The sequence below is a fragment of the Emys orbicularis genome, chromosome 9 (assembly GCF_028017835.1).
Source record: "Emys orbicularis isolate rEmyOrb1 chromosome 9, rEmyOrb1.hap1, whole genome shotgun sequence".
Lineage (NCBI taxonomy): Eukaryota > Metazoa > Chordata > Testudines > Emydidae > Emys > Emys orbicularis.
The window spans coordinates 4,502,352-4,526,309 of NC_088691.1; the positions used below are offsets into that span (position 1 = coordinate 4,502,352).

General features: G+C 42.5%; 2 protein-coding genes across 4 annotated transcripts in view; both read left to right on the forward strand.

Moving 5' to 3' along the window:
• Positions 1 to 3,359: 3,359 nt before the first annotated feature.
• Positions 3,360 to 4,346, forward strand: CCDC160 (coiled-coil domain containing 160). Its single transcript, XM_065410287.1, has one exon. The coding sequence runs from the start codon at positions 3,360 to 3,362 to the stop codon at positions 4,344 to 4,346; it is 987 nt and encodes a 328-aa protein (XP_065266359.1).
• Positions 4,347 to 20,076: 15,730 nt separating this feature from the next.
• The window catches only part of PHF6 (PHD finger protein 6), a 33,945-nt gene continuing 30,063 nt past the window's right edge, over positions 20,077 to 23,958 (forward strand). The window contains exon 1 of one of the 3 annotated variants that reach the window (XM_065410592.1): positions 20,077 to 20,156. The gene's annotated coding sequence lies outside the window, so the exon portion shown is untranslated. The remainder of the gene's footprint in view (positions 20,157 to 23,958) is intronic. The other 2 variants (XM_065410590.1, XM_065410591.1) reach the window with 2 other exon arrangements.

Sequence of the window (23,958 nt, forward strand, 5' to 3'; positions counted from 1 at the left end):
GGACTGGAATGCCCAAGCCCTCTGGCTTCTGGCAGACTGCTAATATGGGTCTCTGTCCTAAAGTTTCCTATATTGTTGGAGAAAGGAATGCCAGGAAAATTCACCTCTGCTAGACAATATCGCCAAGAATCTCCCAGCTCCAGGTAATATTCCCCACTTTCTCTTTCTTCATAGTTTATATGGTTCTCATCAGGGCTTTGGAGCTGTGCTCCGGCTCTGCTCCAGCTCCAGGCAAAAACCTGCTGCTCCGCGCTCCAGCTCCGGGCTCCGCTCCAAAGTCCTGGTTCTCATGATCACTTGCTAAATATGACCTTGATCCTCTGAGCAGCCACATGGGCAGACTCCTATTGACTTCAAAGGGGCTTCATATGTGCATGAATGGAGCAGTTTGAAGCATTGGGGCTTTAATGATGGCATGTGATTTACCTTTGTCTGCAGCTTCAGTACATCTGTATGGCTTACCCAGTTTTTTCCCCAACAATTTCAAAAATCGCTGCATCGAGTCCAACAACATTATTTTGTGTCCCCTTTGTCGTCCCTCCCTCCATCTGGCCTATGCACTCTTTCAGTTTGTAAATAATAATTGTTCTTCAGGCATGTGCTGTGTCTCCTCATCTCAAAAAAGATATACTGGCACTAGAAAAGGTTCAGAAAAGGGCAACTAAAATGATTAGGGGTTTGGAACGGGTCCCATATGAGGAGAGATTAAAGAGGCTAGGACTCTTCAGCTTGGAAAAAAGGAGACTAAGGGGGGATATGTGATAGAGGTATATAAAATCATGAGTGATGTGGAGAAAGTGGATAAGGAAAAGTTATTTACTTATTCCCATAATACAAGAACTAGGGGTCACCAAATGAAATTAATAGGCAGCAGGTTTAAAACAAATACAAGGAAGTTCTTCTTCACGCAGCGCACAGTCAACTTGTGAAATTCCTTACCTGAGGAGATTGTGAAGGCTAGGACTATAACAGCGTTTAAAAGAGAACTGGATAAATTCATGGTGGTTAAGTCCATTAATGGTTATTAGCCAGGATGGGTAAGGAATGGTGTCCCTAGCCTCTGTTTGTCAGAAGATGGAGATGGATGGCAGGAGAGCGATCACTTGATCATTGCCTGTTAGGTCCACTCCCTCTGGGGCATGTGGCATTGGCCACTGTCGGTAGACAGGATACTGGGCTAGATGGACCTTTGGTCTGACCCGGTACGGCCGTTCTTATGTTCTTATGATGCTCAGTGGTGCTAAACATGGGACGATTTAACACAGGAGTTAAAAAAGAGAGATTTAAAATATCACGTAAATATGCATGAAATTCTTCATCCTCCGTGTAGGATACAGTACTGTTTCAAAGATCTGAAATTCCCAATTATCCAAAACAGGTTTATGTCCCCCAGCATTCATTACATAAGAACGGACATACTGGGTCAGACCAAAGATCCATATAGCCCCCTATCCTGACTTCCGACAGTGGCCAATGCCAGGTGCCCTAGAGGGAATGAACAGAACAGGTAATCATCAAGTGATCCATCCCCTGTCGCCCATTTCCCATGCTGCCAATCCTGGAGATTGATGACTTCTATCTACAGAATGGATAGTAAGTCTACCCAAACTGCCCTGCCACTGTACCTCAACACAGATGAGGGACAACCTCAAATGAGAGGGTAACTGATTATAAAGTTGCTGTCCTCTTTGAATCAATCCCTGTTCCTTCTCTCCAGGTTTTTTTAGTCACTGGCAACAGCTGTAGTGATGGTCTCGCTGTGACATGGACATCTGTCCACGAGGAACTAGACTGAGGCCACCAAGCTCATTTCACATAGGTCATCAAATAGCCATTAGATCACGAGTGTCAAACTTATTTGGAGAAGGCCTGATTCCAAAATAAAAAATTAGAACTTCATACTCTTCTCAATCTATGGCAGATCGCGGCCTAATGTCAGTGGGAGGTTGTACAAAGATCAAGTGCAGAATACAGCCTTCATGTAGTAATTAAGCTTCAATTTATTATGTATTCAGTACCTTATTATCATATTCAGTGTGACTCCATGAGAAAATCCTTGAAACATGAGACACCTCTGAATTAGGGAGATCTTTCAGTCATTACCGAGCTGTTCTGAATTTGAATCAGTGAAATATTAGTGCATTTACTATTCTAGTATCATTATTACCTCTCTTACTCCACAAACTTATCCCTTGTGCCTGAGACATAGCTTGTCCATATTCAATTTATATTCCTACTTGGTTTTATAAAACTCTTCAATATGTTTAGACAGCCAAATCATTAGAGAAGCTAACTGACATAATCTCTTTTCAATATATTTTGCCTCATGTTATTGTTCTTGGATTTCAATGTAAATCCAAATAAAAATGGTAACTGTCTTAATATTCCTAGCACCATGCGTAACCCTAGATTCATCTTCTTAGTTCAGTGATGATAGTACAGGGAAACATGGAGTAAATAGCACAGTGGATTAATCCATAAATCTTTCTCCTCTGGCGATCTTGAGTCAAATTCTGATTTAGTCTCTAGTGAAAAGTATTTGGGAATCTTATTGTTGTCCCTAAAACATTGATTCTCATAGCAAAACTAACTGTTGCTACACAACTGATAGTCTGTGCTTAGAGAGGATGAGGACTGGAATATCAGGAATTTTGCAGGGCAATTCTCAGAGTTGCAGGAGGAAGTCTATGTATAGTCTCTCCATATTATGTGCAGCTTTTCAGTAATTTATTCTAATAAGCACTACATCTCCACAATTTTTAAACACTTAGCATTTACATACTGTGGTGTGTCACATATTCAGATCCTTGTCTAGATGTTAACTGAATAAGCACCTTTAAAGAGTTTTAGTGATACAGTTTAAAAAAAAACAATTTACAAACAAAGAAAATATGATTCATATCCTTCAATCCACATTCAGGCAAATCTCTCATTACAGGCAATAGAAAATTTACCTGGTTTAAAAACTAGGATTTGCCCCATATAAGAACAATATAAGCTCTTCTTTAACAGGATCAATCTCTAAACTGTTTTTTCAAAGCAATCTACCGGTAGTTTAATTTCATATAGACAGTTAAAACAGAGCAGGGCTTCCGTATAGTTAGTATGTTATGACACTAGTAACTTTGGACCAGTTTCTGATACCCTTATTCATGTTGAAAAGCACCTTACTCCACAAGTAGGCCCACTGAAGTCGTGAGTAAAGTGCTACCCAACATGAGTAAAGGTACCTGAAGCTAGCCCTCTAAATTTTTACAAATTATAATTACTAATAATTTTAGTTTCTTTCAGATGAAACTTCACATCAAAGTTTAAATGTGTTCTTTCAGCTACTGATTTTATTTTTCTACTAACAGGCAATGGAAACCATAGAAATGGAGAACAAAGGTAAACATTGGGTGGAGAAGTTATTTTCTCCTCATTTTAGTGCACAAGATTTTTTTAGTCAAGCCTATCAGCCTGAATCTCTGATGTTTGAAAAATTGGCTTTAGCGAGAGCAAAGAGAGTGGAAGAAATCTACAATAGAGCAATTAAAAATTTTCAAGAAGAAAAAAGGCTCAAAAAGAAAGAATGTTTTTCCAAACTCATTGTACGAGAATATGAACCAAACATAGTAGGTGCAAAGATAAACATTTCAAAGAAGGAAACAGAAGAGGATTCTGCCTGCTGTGGAGCTGGTAATTTAGATGTTGGGACTGAAGAAAGCTTAAAGAAAACAGAGGGTCATTGTATCTGGAATGCAAAGGAATTAGCAGATTTGCGACAAGAAATGCACAAGAACCATGTGGAAGGAGTTTCTCTGAAACTTCAGCTGTCCACTTTGAATGCAGAGTTAGTGGAACTGAAAGCTAAATGCAAAAAAATACAAGTGGACTTTGAAAATGCTGAACAAGAACTTCTAAACTCCAAAACAGAGGTTCGCTGCAAAAATACCCAATTACAGCAGATTCAAAAGGACAGCTTAAAAAAAGATTTTGAGCTTCAAGCCTTAAAACAACATTTACATGAAAAATCAGCAAACATAAGCAGCTTAAATGAAGAGCTGCTTCAGGCAAGAAAAGAAATTCAGAGTTTGGATCTAAAGAACAAGGATTTACAACAAGAAGTTAAGAAGTTAAAACAGCAACATGATCTTGGAAATAAGGCCTGCATAGAAAAGGTGAAACTGCATTATGATTTAAAAATAAGAAACATACAAAAAGAACTGGAGGATGTTAAAAGTGAGCTGAGTGATGAAAAACTTTTGCATGCTAAGAATGTTAAGGCTTTAGAAATACTTAGGAAACATTTTTCAGCCCAACCATTATCTAATATATTTGACAATCTGAGAGTAGATTTTCTTTAAAATAAAACAAGGAGAGAGAATCCTTGCTAGTTGCAGTCAAAAAGCCCTAGTAACTATATTTGCAGTTTTACTTGACTTTCTACTTTTCAAATGCTTCTTGGTTTAATGTTGAACTTTTATTGTTAAGTTTTAAGGCAGTCACGTGTGACAGTAAAACACTATCTAGTTTTAAAATAACTTTGTTCAGAGTTTTGTTTGAGTGAAATTGTACCTTGATTCTTTGACAAGAGCGTCCCTGTAAGTCTTCATGCCACTGACATCCATTATACCCTTCCTGCAGTAATATGCATCTCCTTTCTCCTGGAGAACTGCTTTGTAGAGAGGAAACACTAGTTTGTACTGAGATAAATCATGGCTTTGATACTTAATTTGAATGTCGGGTTCTATATCCCTCACTCTTTAGATGTATGAATTGACAAATGCTGAATAAACAAATTCTGACATGTTCCAGTCATCTTAAATGCTACAATGTCCTGACTTGTAGCTCTGATTTTCTTTCTGTTTGGTCTGCCTGTGATAGTTCATGTCTGTACGGGTGTATCCATTGCCACAGTACCAATCCTTTAGTTTAGACAATATCACATGCAGGTCCTTTGATTACCCAGCAGGGTGTACTGTCTACACAGCTCTGAAGCATAATTCCACTAGAACCTTTAAAATCTGCTGTACCCAGATTTTACTTTCTTACAGTTTGCTAAAAATCATGTTGTTGTTAATATAGCATTTGGTTTGCAGTTTATATTGTTGCTCATAACTGTTGTAACAAAGTTTTTTCTCTTTAAAATCTCTTGGAAATTCATGTTAAAATTATGTGTTGATTTTTGGAGAAGGTTGTAAATCTATACCTTAATTTGAAATAATATTACTACTAAATGTTTAATTATTAAATAGTGCACCTGCATGTGAGAGGAGCTAGTGAATTTTTTCTAAACAGTCTGTGTGTTACAACTACGGTCTTTCTCTACTGAGAGTATGAATATGAATGATTTATTTAATAAAGTATTATTAATAAATTGATGATTGATGTATGTGTTATACACAGTCACTTAAATTCTCATTTTAATTTTGGCTCAAAAGGATTCCTCTCAAAAGCTGAAAAAACTAAATTCCAGAAACTATCCTGAGAGCAGAAGTGTAGAAATCTAGAATGGTGTAGGATAATTCCTATAGTTTCTTTCCTCTTCATTGTAACATTTTTCTTGACTTTTAATTGGGTAAATAAATGAATCATGCAGTTCTATTCACTCCAAATGATGAAATGACTATTAACTAATTGTTGCCTTATGTGTTTTTAGAATGTCAAATATTGGGGTACTGCTACATCTAAAATCTAATTTATTATAGCATTTTACCTGTTTTGGCTAGGAGTTTCTATAAAACTATCACCTAAATATATTTACTCTCCCTTAAAAGTCTCATGCTTTGTCTGGTTATAAATGTAACTTATATCAGTCAAGCAAGTGGTATGTAATTTGAACTGAGCTCATTTAAACCTTCAATCAAGCAATAAGTATTACTTGTTTATATGTTATAACACCCAAAAAGTTAGAACATAAGAACGGCCATACTGGGTCAGACCAAAGGTCCATCTAGCCCAGTATCCTGTCTTCCGACAGTGGCCAATGCCAGGTGCCCCAAAGGGAATGAACAGAACAGGTAATCTTCCACTGATCCATCCCTGTTGTCCATTCCCAGCTTCTGGCAAACAGAGGCTAGGGACACCATCCCTGTCAATCCTGGCTAATAGCCATCGATGGACCTATCCTCCATGAACTTATCTAGTTCTTTTTTGAACCCTGTTATAGTCTTGGTCTTCACAACATCCTCTGGCAAGGAGTTCCACAGGTTGACTGTGCATTGTGTGAAAAAATACTTCCTTTAACTCTGATCTTTTGTTTCTCAAGTATATCTGCAACCCAAAATATTTAGCTGGAATGTATAATAATAATAATAATAATACACACTATAATAAAGTGTGAAGTACTTTATATTGTGCATCTCCAACACTTATCACAAAATAATAAGTAGGTTTGTTTCCTAGTGGGGAATGGGATTGTTTGCTGGGACTGTAGAATTCTTGCCATTTTCTTTGTCCTATCATCGGTAGAGACAGACCTTGATTCTGGAGACAAATGCCTTCTTACATCAACCAATTAAGTTCTTTTTCACTCTGCTCTCTCTCATTTTGTAACTTCTGTCCTCTTCTCTGTATGGAAGTTATCACCAGTGATACCTGCTGGATTCTCTTGAAGGCTGTGTTCTATTGACCTTCCTTCAAAGGGGGAGAACTCAGAAGCTGATTGACAGAAAGACTGCTTCTAGTCTGCTGCAGAGATAAGCACTAAAACTAAGTTTTGTTTACATGATTCATATTAATCAAGAACCTAAAGCACATGGTTGAGAAGAAAATCCCGCCCCCACCCCGACTATATGAGGAGATGAGTGATTTTTAAAGGCTATTGGGCTTCTGTTCCATGATTCATATTTATAAGGGGGGATACATTTAAAAATAACCCATTTCAAAGGTATTGGCCAGGTTTTGCCTGGCCCTCCGTTCTAAGAGTGAGTGCATTTTCACTGAGGAATTTAATGGAAATTAAATCTCTACTGGAGTGGTCCATTCCACTCCCAAAGTTTCAACACAGTTTTGTACCTTGGATGAATGCTCTTCTGAATAGCTTAGAGGGGGTGCAGAAAGCCACCTTAAACTAGGAAATGTTTCTGCTAATTTACTTAAGTGCTAGAATAACTAGTTAAAATAAATAAATACAATTGTAAAAATATAGAAGCAACCCATCCTAAGGGTAGAGGCTATGTCTTTGTAAATGGGGGCTGAGTGGTTTTCCCAAACTTCCAAAGCAGGCTGGGAAGAACCCTGCTGTCCAGCAGATTGAGAGAATCAAAAACCTGGTCCAGGAAAGTGGCATTTAATCATGTAGATTCTGATGGCTGTCCTGAATAGTCAAGTTTGGAGATGGGTTGGCGTCTTGGAAGTAGGAGGGAGACTGCGGAGTGAATGTGGATATGTTCCATGGGCTTTTGTACTCTGTCCCACGTCCAGGGCTGGCCCACAACATTTTGGCACCTGAGGCGGGGAGCTCAAATGATGCCCCTAGGCCCCCTCACTTGGGCCAAAATTTTGAAAGGTCTCAATTCTGCCTTCTTCCTGTTCTACTCCTCTCATGGTACTGCTCTGCTACCTACCCCAATAAAGGAGAACTAACAACTTAAAATGCCTTGTTCAAAAATTTTAAGTAACACTTAACTTTTAAACGCCTGAACAGCAAATGTAACTTTTCTTGTCTGCATAGTAAACACTGGCATTTTTATCTGTTTGAATTATCAAAGTGGTGCTTTCCATGCCTTCTTGGTTGCAAAGATTTGAACTGCTTCCTGCTGAAGGTCCACAGTCTGGGCCAGCTCATGCTCTGTTGAGATGGTTGCAAGGCCGACCAGCCTCTCCTTTGTCATAGTGGAGCGTAGATGTGTTTTTATTAACTTCAGCTTGGAGAAGCTGCGTTCTCCACTGGCAACTGTTACAGGAAGTGTTAGAAGTATGCACAGAGCAACAAAAGCATTTGGAAAGAGGGTGTCAGCTTATTTGTGCACATATATTCCAGAACAGCCTTTGGAGTTAATCCTGCTGAAATGTATCTTGAAAGGGCTTTCAGTTCATCACCTAAATCACTCGCCTCAATATCACACGTCATCATGTGTCAACACTGTCTCTAGTGCCCTGTATTGCTGGTGTAGGTCTTCTTCAGCATTCTGGGGTTTTGAGTACATAAGCCATGGCCTCTCCACTTTGTCACCATTGGGGATTTGATGCCAATAATGTGTTGGATGGAAACTTCTATTTTCTTTGTCTTTGGGGAACATAAAGTTTTTCACTTGCTGTGGCCCATGCAGTACAAGGAAGTCTCTCAGGCTACTGCTCAAGTGGGTCCACAGTCCTGGATCATCTAGACTTAAGGAACTAAACTCAGCAGCAGCTGTTTCTTGCGCTTCCACCAAACTCTTCTCTGATCTACACCTTTCTTCAGGAATGTGCATGGTTACATCCATTTGAGATGGAGATATGGATGCTGCAGTAGCTGCCAGGTCACCTGCACTCTGACTAACTGGAAGATCAGGCATCTCCTCACCACTCACATCCTCACTGGGGCCGGAAGGGTCACTGTGAACATTTGTGTCTATGTATCTCAGGAGAGCTCCTTCCTGCTTAGATAGAAAAGCTTCCTTTGCGTTCTTTCTTTTTCTGAATGCTGCCCCAGAGGGGCGTTTTCTTCTTTCACTCATGACTGCTGTTCTGTGCCAGCTAGAGTGGCTCTCAACACTCAGTTGAAGGGGACAAATAAGCAGGCTGGTAGCAAGGCCTGAGTGAGGGAAGATATCAGCTTCTTAAGGGCCTAATTCGCTCGTACTACTTCAGTTGACTGCCTGTTCTCCGCAAGTGGGTTCAGGGAAGCAGCAGGAAACAGGAAGCTCCCTGAGAAGCTGGTGTGAATCAGTCCAGGCTCCTGGGGGTGCTAGAGAGGTACATAAGAGGCTCCTTCTCCTCTCTCTCCCTGCAGCTCCTGCTGCTTTCTGTTATTCCCTCTCACCTTTTCTCCTGCCTGCCTGTTATGTCTCTTGTGCCCTCCTTCCTCCAGCACAGCACTCCACCATCTCTGTGCATCTCGAGCAGAGAGAATATATATGCACCAGCAGCAGACACAATTTTCTACAGTCTGGGTCCTAGTGGTGCCCCCCCAACAGTCTGGCACCTGAGGAGGCCGCCTCAGTTCACCTCATAGTAAGGCCAGCCCTGCCCATGTCTAAGCCCTGTCCTGTGTGTTGCTGTGCAGCAACCTTGCATGGAGCTGGGTGCTGCTTCGTCCAGCCCTCATTTTGTGCACTAAAACTGCACCTGTTCCAGTGCAAAAGGATCCTTTTTACTGCCTCTCTCCTTCCTTTCCTACTCCCTCCCAGGCAAGTGCTTGAAGTGCACTTAAATTTGAGTACGTTAATTTAGCAGCATATCCAACTTGAGGCCAAAAATGAAAATTAGCCTTCTACCTTGTAAGCACCACTGAACAGCGGAACTGGCTGACTCTCCCTCTTATCTTCCGCCTTTACAAAAGTTATTCTCTGACCCTTTTTGGCCAGAGTGCTCCATGCAGCACTTTGGGAAGAATGTTAAGTGTGAATGTGTTTTATGAGGGACAGTAAGGATCCCAATTTGCTTGCATGGTTTTAAAGGACATGGGAGGCCAATTTTAATTTTTAGTCCCAGATCAGAAGTGCCTAGTATTGTACTGTGTGCAGGATTTTTAAGTGTAAGTTTCATGTCCCTCCAGCAAGCTTGTCCTTGAGGGAGGGGCATGAAACATGCATATAATCCAACTTAATTAAAAAGTAAGTAGATCAATTTGTAGCACTGTGCTATTTTGTTCCCACATATTTTGTTCATGGACTGGGTGTCTTAGCGAACCAGTCTTGATAAAGTAGGCAGGATGAACACATATTTAACATAAGTTACAGTATTGTTTCCCCTACATTTGAGGGAAGGAGAGTGTGATGGGGCATCTTCCCCACACTGCCCAGTAAGGGGTTAATAGAGCCCTTAGGAGACTGTGCGAAAAGAAGCCAATAGGAGAGGGGTTGGGAGGAGTGGCCAATCAGGGCCCAGCAGGCCCATATAAAAAGAGCCTCAGGACACAGCAGGCTCAGTAGCTGCTTAGAGCTTGAGAAGGGAGGATTGTGTCTGGAGTAAGCTGCAACCCTGTAGTATCTTGGATAGGCAGGAACCCCGGGAGAAGAGAAGGAGCTCCGGATGGGCTGCTTGGATTGAGGAGGGTGCTGTAGTCACAGGGAAGTGGCCCAGGGAAATGCAGTGATAGTAGAAGCAAAGGAATGCAGTAAGTGACTGTGATTTGGAGGGTACCTGGTCTGGGACGTTGAGTAGTGGGTGGGCCTGGGTCCCCCCCACTCACCATTGGGGAAGTGGCAAGACAATTGACTACAGTTGCCACTGGGGAAGTGGCTGGAGTAGGAGCTAAACTCCTCTGGTCAGGGGAACATTGATAGGGACATGGCTGGAGGGCCGAGTCACAAAGAGGATGCTGCGGTTCTGGATGCTGTGAGAGGGGCCGCAGGCAGACTGCAGAGAAGAAGTGATGATGTGCAGACTGCACATGTGGGTGTCAACCTTGAGCTAATTCCCAGAGCGAACAGGAGGAAGGTCCAGTCTGGCAGTGATTGATGTGCCCCATGACAAAGGGTAAATATTTTAATGCAAAATACCCCAAATTTTGCTTAACCTAATAATCTGAAGTCTTTTTGTGGCTGTGTTGGAGTGGGGCAGCTCCCCTGCTGAAGTCAGCAGAGCTGTGACAGTTTATACCAGCTGAAGATCTGCCCTCTGCTCTTTAAACCACTATCAATCCTTGATTAGTATTGATTTAACAATTGAAAAATTAATGTTAACATTTATTCAAAATGCTTCACTTTTGAAAACCTTATTTATAGTCTTACTATACAGGCCTTTAGTATCCTAATGTTCCTTACAGGCCTCAGGCTAGAGTATATTGAGCTTGAATATTGTCAGAGTCCCAAATGCCATATTTTTAGCATGATCGTTTCTGCTAGAAGTAGGCTTATAAATGTCACTTGTAACTGGTACATTGTTTTTCACATGTATTTCACAGTTTGTTTGCATTGAGTACTTTTTTTTTTTTTTAAATCTTTTAGCTTTTGTCTAGTGGGCTGCCTAAACTGTAGTGTTCTTATAGTATTTTGGAGACCTCATTGAATTATTTGACATGACGTATATGATACTGCGTGTAAATATCAGTGAGCTTTAGGCCACAGGCTGTTATTTTGCTGTTTATGGAGTTTTGTCAGAGATGACTGAAATCACTTTAGCTGCACCTTTTATCAAAGGGCTGGCTGCTTGCCAGACAGTAGTTCTTGATGATATCCACTTCTGAATCTTTCTACATGAACAGAAGACTGAAGGCTGCCCCTTATTTTAGCTTTTGGACGTTCTGCTTAAGTGCCCTTTAAAGTGGGGAAATGTTTTGGACAAAGATTGGAAACAACAGCATTGTATTTCGCAGTAAATTATAAAGCTATACAGTAGTATTGGTGCAACACATTAGAAAGTCTGGTGCTACAGTTATGAAACCCATACATTTTACGTACTAACTACAAAAGTAAAGACCTGTGTCAGAAAGTGTTTGAAATGTTTATGAAAATACTCCATGACGTTAAGGTGAATAAATAAAGGTATAATGCATTCTTTCTAGGTTTAGTGTAAACAGAAGGAAAAGATACAGTGAGGTTAAAACCACAGCTCAACAATAGTCTGATTCTTCAAGAGGATCCCGCATTGCTGAATTACGTAGCTGCTGAATATTAAATGGCTTTAGAACTCTAATCCTCAGTGATATACTTCACACTCTTACAGCACTTGCACCAATCAAGGCACTTCTGAAGCACCTACCACTGTCCAATCCAGGGGACATATCTGCAGCTGGAGGTATGACAATTTATACTAACTGAAGATCTAGGTGGTAGAGGACAACATTACAGAACTAGATCCTCAACTGCTATCAAATGCACTAACTGCACTGAAGTCAATGGGGCTACAGCAGCTGAGAATCTGGCCCAATGAATTTTGGCTCAGAGCATTCCTATAAGTTAAGTATTACATCAATACCAGAAGTGGGGAAAACTGAAGCACAGAATTTAAGTGCCCTGCCCAAGGACATTTGGCAAGTCTATGGGAAAGCCTAGAAAAGAAATGGGACTCCATTGCTCTACCTGCTGGACGTGGCCCTTTTGTGTGGGTGAAGGGTCTAGTCACGTACTAGTATACAGCAACTCTTAGGGTTAGTGCACAGGACTGGGAGTTGGGACATGTGGGAGCAGATCTTCCACTGGTGAAAGTGATCATAGCATTGAGCTATGATCATTTACACCAACTGAGGATCCACCCTAGGGATTCTAGTCCCAGATCTGTGACCTTGGGCAAGGTGCTTAGACCCAAAGTTTCAGAGGTGTCCACTAACTTTTGGATGCTTAACTTGAGACACTTTGGGTCTGATTTTAATTTTTTTACATCCATGTTGCTGTCATAATAGTCTATCTAAAATATATGCCTTACAGTGAGGACAATAAAATCATTTTCTTAAAAAGCAATAGAGGGTCCTGTGGCACCTTTAAGACTAACAGAAGTATTGGGAGCATAAGCTTTCGTGGGTAAGAACCTCACTTCTTCAGATGCAAGTCATTTTCTTAGTTCACAGCGGTGGACTCCATCCCTTGCTGCAGATATGGTCTCCAGAATCTAAGCTTTAATTAAATAATTTCCCCAGCCCTTATGTTTGTGAAGATAATCCTAACAATATGTACCACCCATAAAATGATGCAATTATGCCCTTTTGAGGCCATGGATAGCTTGAAACAGTAACTCTGAGAAGTAAGAACCACCCAATTAATTTTGTTGGATTGTTAACTCTTAAACCTAAAAATATTTAACAAAATTGTTTAAATTAGTTCATTGCTGATCATTTTAGAAATGAGTTTAGGATGTGGGAGGGGGCGCTGGGGCGGGGGAGTGGGGTGTGGGCCCTGGGGTGGGGCTGGGAATGAGGAGTTTGGGGTGTAGGAGGGTGCTCTGGGCTGGGACCAAGGGGTTCGGAAGGCAGGAGCAGGATCAGGGCTGGGGCAGGGGGTTGGGGTGCAGGAAGGCGCTAGGGGTGTGGGCTCTGGAGTGGGGCTGGGGATGAGGGGTTTGGGGTGCAGGAGGGTGCTCCGGGATGAGATCGAGGGGTTTGGAGGGCAGAAGGGGGATCAGGGCAGGGGGTTGGGGCGTGGGGAGAGGTTCAGGTTCTGGGCAGCACTTACCTCAAGCGGCTCCCGGAAGCAGTGGCATGTCCCTTCTCCGGCTCCTATGCGCAGGCATGGCCAGGCAGTTCTGCACGCTGCCCCGTCCACAGGCACCGCCCCTGGAGCTCCCATTGGAGTGCTGGAGGGGGCCATTGGAGCGCGTAGAAGCCAGAGGTGGGCTATGCCATGACTTCTGGGAGCCGTGTGAAGCGGCCCCTGACCCTGCTCCTCAGCTGGAGCGCTGGAGGGGGGCCATGCCGCGGCTTCAAGGACTCGCGTGCAGCTGCCCCCAACCCTGCACCCTGGCTGGAGCGCCAGAAGGAGGCTATGCCGCGGCTTCCCAGAGCCACATGGAGCAGCCCCTGACTCTGCGCCCTGGCTGGAGCGCCGGAGCAGGGTCATGCAGCTGCTTCTGGGAGCCGTGTGGAGCGGCTCCCGAGCCTGTGCCCCAGCTGGAGCACCAGAGCAGGACAAGCCCCAGACCCCACTCCCCAGCAGGAGCTCAAGGGCCAGCTTAAAACAGCTGGCAGGCCGGATGCAGCCCACGGGCCATAGTTTGCCCACTCCTGCCATAGGACCTCACCCACCCACTCCCGTAATAGGCCCATAACCTCTGGCTGAGTTACCAATATTGATTTAAAGACTTCACGTTACAGAGAATCCACCATTTATGCTAGTTCAAACCAGCAAGTGACCCATATCCCATGCTGCAGAGGAAGGCCCAAAACCCTGGGTTTCTGCTAATCTGACCTGGAGGAAATTCCTTTCTGACCCCAAATACAGCAATCAATTAGACCCTGAGCATGTGAGCGAGACCCCTCCCCCTGCCTAGCCACATGCCTGGAAAGAATTCTCTTTAGTAACTCAGCCCTCCCCATCTACAGTCCCATCTCCAGCAGTTGGAGATATTTGCTAATAGCAGTCACCGATGGCCCATATGCCTTTATAGGCAACCTCATCATACCATTCCCTCCATAAACTTCTCAAGATCAGTCTTGAAACAAGTTAGGTTTTTTGCCCCCACTACTCTACTAGAGGCTATTCTGAAACTACACTCCTCTGATTGTTAGAAACCATTGTCTCATTTCAAGCCTAAACTTGTTAATGTCCAGTTTATATCCAGTTGATCCTGTGCCAACATTGATCCTTAACTTCAAGAACTCCTCTCTCTCCCTGGTGTTTATCCCATTGATGTGTTTACAGAGAGCAATCCTATCTTCCTTCAATCTTTGTTGGCTTAGGTTAAACAAGCCAAACTCTTTCAGTCTCCTCTTGTAAAGCAGATTTTCCATAGCTGTAGTGTAGACATACCCTAAGCAAAGTCACTATCCCTTGTTTTTTGGTGTTTCCAGCATTTGTTGAAGCAGGACTTTGTACATTCCTTGTAAATAAATGGGACTCTATAAAAGAAAATACCAGACTCAGTGAAATTTAGTGAGGGTGCTTGTCTTTAACTTGACCTCCTAATTCATTTGCAAACTACAAACTGGCTTGTCTTTACAAGGATTTTACCTTGAGTTAGTTAACTAGGCTTGTTAACTAGAGTTGGGTCACTTGAGTTAAGAACACACCTTTTCTGGCAGGAAAATAAGTGAGGTTTGTTGACTCATTATTGCATGTCTGTTGATAATCATACAAATATAAAGGGTGTAGAAGTGCTTTATAATGAGGACCTAGGGTATGGGCTGAGCAGTTTTTGAGGAGGAGCCTGGGGAGCTGCCAGCCTTGGAGAGAAGGCTTGGCTGGATTTGATGTTTCATTTCCAGTTCCTCTTGTAAATAAAGCCAAATCCCAGATGGGGATAAGATTTGATCCACTACCATTTGTGTACTGTATTTGAAACATGGTGGGGAAGCCAGCTGCTCAGAGTTTTATTTCAGTTAAGTAGATCTATAGTTGTAACTGTTTCAGGCTAATTGAACCTCTAAGAATATCTTTTAACAGCTCTTCTGGTATATTCTGAAGGAACTTGTGTAATGGGGTTTTCTTTAAATCGACCATTACTCTGAGGAAAAGAAAGTGTGCTTTCTTTCCCATTGTTTTAATCAAAAGTTACATATACACACTGGATTTCTTGTAAAATGTATTCCCCTACAGCTGGCCTATAGAAAATCCAAATAAACTGATCATCTCTTTGATGGAAGATGAATGTTGTTTATACAAATCTGTGGTGTATACAGCAACTGGATTAATGCTATGTCTGTGAGCAAATGACAAGCTCTGCCTTATAATTTAACTCCTTTTTGCTTGATTATGACATTTGTTCTTCTGTTGAAATGGGAGAGAGTAAATAAATGAGTTTGTGTAATGAGCTTGTCAAATATACTGAAGTTCTAGAAGATCCAATTGTTGTTAATGTTCACTGGGCTCCTGGCCAGTGCAGCCAATGTATGTTAACATAAAGTTAGAATCTCCTTGTGTTGTCATGTAGTCATTATGATCAATCAGTCAGCCATAGTGTGGTAGCCTTAGCAACTTAAAAATATACCTTTGTTAACACTATTTCACATGACCATCACTCTCAAAATCTCTGGCTCTGAAAATGTAGATTATAAAATATTAAGCCACCTGGATATGTTATTTCCAAAACTCATTAATTCATTCTCCTTGCTGAGCTTCTCAAAGAAACTGTCAGAATTTACTACTTGTGGAAGGCTCAAGTGTCCAAAGAGAGCTCTTAAATGCTGCACAATAAGAAAGTAAAGCAAATGGCTATATTCATTTCAAGTTCCTTTAGTAACAGAGGTAGAGACACTAGTGTTTGCAAAATTTAAAATAAAATAGGGCCAAATATCAGCCTGAGATCGGCACACAATGTCCCCTCCACCTTTGAATCTCATCTTTTGTACTGGAATGAGAAATTAATTGACTCCCTGGCACCATTTTTCTCCCCAAGTTTGCCTGGACTATATAGCATCATGATGTATACTATGATCTTGTGCAGGACTTGAAGCCGACCATCATAACTGTCATCTCTGTCCTATATATTTTAAAGGTTTTAAGATTACTTGTGCCAAAGATAGAGAGAGGATGGTCCCTTGAAGTATGTGTTAACTACTAAGGGTATGTCTACACTACTTGCCGGATTGGCGGGCAGCGATCGATCCAGCGGGGGTTGATTTATCGCATCTAGTCTAGATGCGATAAATCGATCCCTGAGCACTCCCATGTCGACTCCTGTACTCCACCGCCACGAGGGGCGCAGGCGGAGTCGACGTGGGAGTGGCAGCAGTCGACTCACTGCGGTGAAGACACCGCGGTAAGTCGATCTAAGTACATCGACTTCAGCAACATTATTCACGTAGCTGAAGTTGTGTAACTTAGATCGATTTCCCCCCCCCCCCCCCGAGTGTAGACCAGGCCTTACACTCAACAATCTGTTCCATCTTGTATTTAACTGTGATTCTCTGAGTATGTTTCCCAGACCTGAAGAACTCTATGAAAGCTCAAAAGTGTGTGTGTGTGTGTGTGTGTGTGTGTGTGTGTGTGTGTGTGTGTGTGTGTGTGTGTGTGTCGCCATTTTGGACAGTTGTCTGTCCCACCTGTTCTTATGAAGCTCCAATGATGGGGATTCCACAACTTCCCTTGGAAGTCTATTCCAGAACTTAACTCCCCTAATAGTTAGAAAACCTAAATCTTCTTGTCCTACCTTCAGTGAACAGGGAGAAGAACTGATCACAGTCCTCTTTGTAACAGCACTTAACATATTTGAAAACTGTTATCAGGTCCCCCCTCAGGCTTCTTTTCTCAAGACTAAACGTGCCCAGTTTTTTTTAAGCTTTCCTCATACGTCTGGTTTTGTAAATGTTTTAGTATTTTTGTTGCTCACCTCTGGACTCTCCAATTTGTCCACATCTTTCCTAATGTGTGGCACACGGTACTCAGCAGAGGCCTCACCAGTGCTGAGTAGAGCAGACAATTGCCTCCCATGTCTTATTAATGTACACCAGCACGATATTAGACTTCTTTGCAACTGCATTGCTTTGTTGACTCCTATTCAATTTATGATCCACTATAACCCTCAGATCCTTTTCAGCAGTACTACCACCTGGCCAGTTATTCCCCATTTTGTAATTGTGCATTTGATTTTTTTTTTTTCTTTCTAAGTCCAATACTTTGCACTTACCTTTATTTAATTTCATCTTGTTGAATTCAGACCAATTCTCCAATTTGTCATGGTAATTTTGAATTCTAATTCCATCCTTCAAAATACATGCAATCCCTCCCAGTTTGTCACCTGCAAATTTTATAAGCATACTCTCCACTCCATTATATAAGTAATTAATAAAAATATTGAATAGTGACAAACCACTGTGGGACCCCCACTAGATATGTCCTCCCATTTTGACAGAGAACCATTTATAACTACTTTTTGAGTATGGTCTTTCAATTAGCTGTGAACCAACTTTAAAGTAATTTCATCTAGACTACATTTTCCCAGTTTGCTTTTCCCAGTTCCCTCCTCCTCCCTCACAATCTTTTCCATTGGCCAGGAACGGCAAACTGCGACCATTGGGAGCTGTGGGGGGCCGTGCCTGCGGACAGTCAATGTCAGCAAAATGTCTTGCAGCCCGTAATCAGATTACCCTGATAGGCCGCATGCGGCCCGTGCGCTGCAAATTGCCCACCACTGGCTTAGCACAATAGAACCCCATTCTAGGTTGGTCCCTTAAGCACTATGGTAGAAAACATGATTATTATTAATAAATTGGGAATACAACTCAAGTTTCTGAGGTCTTGTATTCACTGTAATGTCAGCTCAAGGTATAATTTGGGTGTCACCCCACTCTGACTCCTGTCCACACACAAAAATCTCCAGCTCAAGTGAAGTGGTGCTTTAAACTCAAGCTAGCTGGTCTGTCAAGGGGCCTGGACTGAAGTTTGAGTGCTGCTAATGCCCAAGCTAGCAGTGCAGTGAGGATGCAGCTACTGGCTGTGAGCTGAATTAGCACATTTGTGATTCTAATCTAATCACTCTGTGTCGCTTCACAGTGTGGATGCTTTCACTCCACCTAGGCTAACTCAAATGGAGTAACTTGAGCTAACTGTTACACTGAAGACAAGCCCTGAAGGGGGTTAGGCCTGACTTTCAGCTATGTTGCCTTTCAGATCAATTCATCCACATGTAGGTGCTTTGGTTTTCTTATCTCTAACCACTACTACACCACATTGTCCTCCCAGAACCAGGGCTAGAGTCCAGGGACAAGATCCTCAGCTGATGTAAACTGTCATCATTCCATTGACTTAAGTGCAATGTACACCAGCTGTGGCTTTGCCCCTAGGATTCCTGACCTCCATTCTACTACTAACAAATAGCGTGCAACCAACCCACTGAAAGTGTGTCAGGTCCTCTAGCAATTACTCCTGTAGTTTAAGTGTACTGAGCTGAGTCTCAAAGCCCAGAGTTAAACCCTGTTAACAGCCCACAGTGGGGGATTCTATGGTTGTATGTACTAGAACTTACTTTGGTTTATTTCAGGAGTTCTCAAACTGGGGGTCAGGACCCCTCAGGGGGTTGCAAGGTTATTACATGGGAGTCGCAAACTGTCAGCCTCCACCCCAAACTCCGCTTTGCAGCCAGCATTTATAATGGAGTTAAATATATTAAAAAGTGTTTTTAATTTATAAGGGGGGTCACACTCGGAGGCTTGCTATGTGAAAGGGGGCACCAGTACAAAAGTTTGAGAGCTACTGGTTTATTTAATTCATGCAGTAAGAAAACATCTTTTTTAACCTAAAAACTACTATCATCTTTGTATTACGGTGTGATGCATACTTTATTTCACTTGTTTGTCATACATTGGCAAGTCTGAATGTAGGCTTCACAGGGTCAGACACAGGTGACCTAACTACCAAAAAATAATATTCCAGCTTCATCAAGTTTGCACTCTAAGACCAAATCTTAGTGGCAACCTCAGCAATGTTAAGGCAGAATCACTTCCCAGATGATGTGATCATTAGATGTGCTGATCTGCTGATGCAAGAGTGTTTGAGGTCACTGTTAAGGGTTTGCATCAGAGTGCAAGTCTGATGGAGCTTGGGTATGTGTTGCTTTTTGGTAGCTATTGATTAGAGATGGAAATAAAACCTTTATCCAATGCTAGAGCATGTTACCAACAGAACAGGAGGCAGGCAAGGCAAGCAGATTTTCCCTCTACATCCCTCTTGACATGCTTTTAAGAGTTTGGTGGGCTGTGTCCTGATGCAATGGATCTGTCGCTAAGCAAAGCTTTTGTGTGAATGTAACCAGCAGGAGCAGGTGCCACACGAGCCATGGGCAGGTTGTGAACTCCTTGAGGCAGGGGTTGTCTTTTTGTAGAGCACATCCCTGGGGCCCTAAGGGGGGGTCTGGTGGTGGGAGTGCAGCAGGCAAGGCCCTGCCCTGGTGTATGAGGTACTAGGCTTTCCAGCCCTGCTGCAGAGCCAGCTCAGTCATGCGCACGCGCAGCCTCCCAACCTCCAGTTCATTCTACCCCCAGCAGCCTTCAAAATGATCTGTACGCATGCGCGGTTCATCCTCCGTGTACCCAAAGGTCATTCTACGCACGCGCGGGTTCTCCATTTTCCCCATCCCCGCCAGCTGTCAGGTCCAACTGCGCACGCGCGGATTCTCTCTCGCGCGTCCGCGCGCGCCCCCCACCGCCCTCCCCGGCAGCCGACGACTTCGGATGCTCGTGTGCGCCTGCGCTAGAACCGCAGGCCGCTCCGGGACCAGTCTTTCTCGGCCGCGCCTCGCAGCCTCGTGCACCAATCAGGCGCCGGTTGGAACGCCGTGACGTCTTGGCGCCAGCGCGAAGACGTGCGTGCGGCGGCGGCGGCGCAGCGTCCCCTGCCCCGAATGAAAGGGAAGGTCCCAGCGCCAGCGAGCGAGCGGTTCTGAGTGCCCAGCGGCGAGCGGCCCCCGAGTCCTCGTTCCCCGGCGCCCCGCCCACCTGGGTGAGTGAGCGAGCGAGTGGCCGCGCACACTTGAGGGAGGCACCGCTCGGCGTCGGCCCAGCCGCCTGTGGGCGGCGGCGGAGCCCCTGCCCGGCCCCTCCGCCTGGGGAGAGACCCCCAGCCCGCCACGGCGCGCGCCCCCTCAGCTGGGGGGGCCGCCAGGGCTCAGGCCTGAGGAGCCGGCGAACAGCCCCCTAAGCCTCGCGGGGGCTCGCCCTTCTGGGGGGGGGGCGGACCCTAGCCCGTCCCGGGGTAGCTCCCGAAGGGCCCGACGATCCCCCTGCGCCCGGTGGGATTCGTGCCCTTGTTGTAAGGGGACCCCAAAACGGGGGGTCATTTTCCTCCAAGCCTAGACTGTTCTCCCATCTCCCAGGGCCCCCGTCTTCTCCTGGCGTTAATCATCCAGCTGGGAAGCGCCCCTGCCTTGCAGGGAGCCGTAGGGATCGATTTCCGCTTGAGGATCCCACCCCAGGGACACTGCCGGCTACGGCAGAGGGAATTCTTCCTTCTGAGAGGGGCACCCTACTCAGCTCTGTGGCTTAGCTGCCTGCCCCACCAAACTATTCAAGCCAGGGTTTGACCCTCCTCCTGTGAGGTGGCTGCCCCAGTTCATGGTCTCCACGCCCCCTTCCTGGGTGGGAACCCCAAACTTTCCTGAAAACCAATCCAAGTCATCTGCTGCAGGCTTGTTACACCAACCTCTCTTTCAGTCTTCGGTGTTTTCTGTAGGTATGAAGTATGTGGAAAATCTTGTTTGCATATACCTTAAAGCTGAGATTTTCATGTGATTAATGATTTTGGGTGCTCATTGTTCAACTAGATACTTTAAAGGGGCTTGATTGGCAGAGGATGGGTAATCTGCGTTTTCTGAAGATTAGGCCCCTTTAAAGTACTTCAAGTTGAGTACCCAAAATCACCAGTCACTTGTAAAAATACTTGCCTAAATGGGTTTTTGTTTTTTATCTGAAAGTATCCAAAGTCACTTCTAACAGGTTTAAATAAAAAAAATCTAGGCATGTTTCTCTTGTGCTTCTCCCAGTTGTCTCAAATTCTGTTACATGTTTTAAAAAAACAAAACCCAAACAATCCTGTGTTTGCATAGCACCTCTAATCATGAAGAATCCATAGTTTTAACAAAACAATTAAACTTCCCTGTGGAGAGCCTTGCATATAAACTGTAATCCAGTATTCTCTGTAAGAAATAGCAAGCTTGGGCCTGACTTTAGCTAATAAATAGAGCATGAAGAAAAGCTCTTGAACTTCCTTTCTTATCTTTCTTTCCCTCCCTCAGTGCTGAGTAATGTTTCATATATTGGGATAGTGCCCTCCTTGTTTTTTTTTCCCTGAGAGATGTTGAATATTGGAGAGACAAGATGGATGAGGGAATATCTTTTATTGGGCCAACTTCTATTGGGGTGAGAGAGACAAGATTTCAAGCTACACAGAGCTCTCTCTCAGGTCTGGGAAAGGTACTCAGTGTCACAGCTGAATGCAAGATCGTAGGGGCCATTCAAGGTGAAGTGGACTGTTAACATCCTTGTATACATAGGACAAAAAGTGGGGGGGGGGGGGGGACTAGTGAGTTACAGATTGTTGTAATAAGGGGTAAATCAAATGTCTTTATTAAGACCATGATTTTTAGTGTCTAGCAAAGTTATGAATTCAAGCTTCCAAGCTCATCTTTTGCAAGGTTTCATGTGAGGACGAGAGGAGTATGCTTGTTTGTTGCGCATTTAGAATTAGTCCTATAGAAGATGGCAATAAAACTAAGTGCAGGGCTTAATGTAGTTTGTGTGGAAAAACTCTTACAAAAATAAAAAAGATATCAAGAAGGAAAAAATGAGCTTGAGTACTGTCTTAATATGCATCAATTAAACTACACAGATGAACAAATTCTGAAGAGAGAATTACAAAAAGAATCCCTTTCTGTAGTTGAGAATCTCTTATCACAGCTTTCATTTTATAAGAGATTTTATTGTGGAATTAGGTACCCTTTAGATAGGATCTTGGAAGATATTGACATGACCCCAGTACAGCTTTTTTTTTTTTTTTTTTTTTTTTTTAAAGTATACTCATCTGTGTCTTTTAAATAGGTTGCTAGTACTGGTCTCCATAGTCAATGTTTCTGTGATATACCTCTGTTTACAGGGTTTATAGCGTAACTGTAAATCTTGCTTTTGACTGAAACTTGGTGAGTAAGGTTTCAGTTCAAGGATATATGTACACGTCACGTTTTTAAAAAAACAACAACCCAGTTTATAGTTTATTTTTAAAAGTGGATTGGAAGACTATTTTGCTGATTTTGAATTGTACCTGTTTTGGTGTTCAAGTGAGAAGTAGGTTGGTGTTTAGTCAGTAATCTGGATTAGACATTCTTAAACTATTTTCAATAAGAAATTAAATGGCAAGATTTTAAATGTTTGCATTCAGGATTATGGATCTGTAATGTGGCAGGGCAACTGGTTCTAACTGTTTTCAGAAAATGTAAATTAGCTAAAATAGAGCTAAAAATAAAGGTTTCTGCTTTTCTGAAACACTGTCAGATAGATTTCTTATTTGTAAGTACTCTATCGAAAATCTAAACCTAGCAATTTTTCTCTACTAAATAGCTTGCTCGTTCTTAACCTGTGTTAATATACATTCACTGCAAGCCATGGTGGTTTGTGATGTGAATTTATACAAAAAATATACATGTGAAAAGGATGCCGAGTGCACCCTATGATAGAAGGAAAGGATTTCCAGTACATACCAGATTGGCATATGCTATGAAAACAGGTTAATATACATCATAGGTGAACAAATGTAACTTAAAGTCAGTACTATGGATAAAATACTACTTGTACTAATCAATTTCTTCCGCAAGCCCTAAAAATGTATAAATAATGTACAAATGCCTAGGTATACAGAAAACACATGCAAACAAATAGCACAAAATTAGAGCATTTTTAGGTTTCCTTTAAAAATACTTTGGGAATAATAAAATCTGATTTTGATAGGAATGTGTGTTACCTTTCTGGCCTAATCTTTGCTTTTTGCTGTACTTGCATTTTAAAAAATATTTTAAAGTATTTTAATAATCATGCCAAAACACAATTTCAGCCAGTTAGTTGCATCTTTTCATTGCTATGCTAACAGAGACCACCTCCTCAATGGAACACATATTACCATCATTTTCTAAGTTATAAAAAATAAAAAATTACTTCAAGGAGTAAGATCATATAAACCATAGTACATACCCTATTAACCATGTACTTTATTATATGTGTGACTTAGATGCACTGTACAACATAATGCTGAAGGCTAGGTGACTTCAACCATCTGTGAAGAACATATTTCTTATCAGTAGCTTCCAAGAAGCAAAATATTAAAGTGAGCAATCATTTTGACTTCCGTGGTTGTTATGAATTATTCAGATTTTCCAAAATCTTAGTTTGCCATTCAGATTGAGATTAAAAGGGAGAGTCTATTGATGTAGCAGCAAGAGTGATTGACATACTTAAACCAAATTTTCCATATGACTGTGTGTATGACTCCTGTTTTAGCCAATGGGACTTATGAACACACATCCAAGGACAGAATTTGACTTTAAATTTCTTAAGTTACTTTTATAAGGACTCATTGTTGCTGCTACAAGAATTAGTTCCTGAATAAGAAAATAAAGTAAGAAAAATTAAATGCAATGTAAAAAAAAAAAAGTCAAATTAAAGCTAACCCACAATGAATGCACTTGGCCTTATGTACGTACGTACGTGTGTGTGTGTATATATATGTATGTATATAATTGCTGTAATATTAATTATAT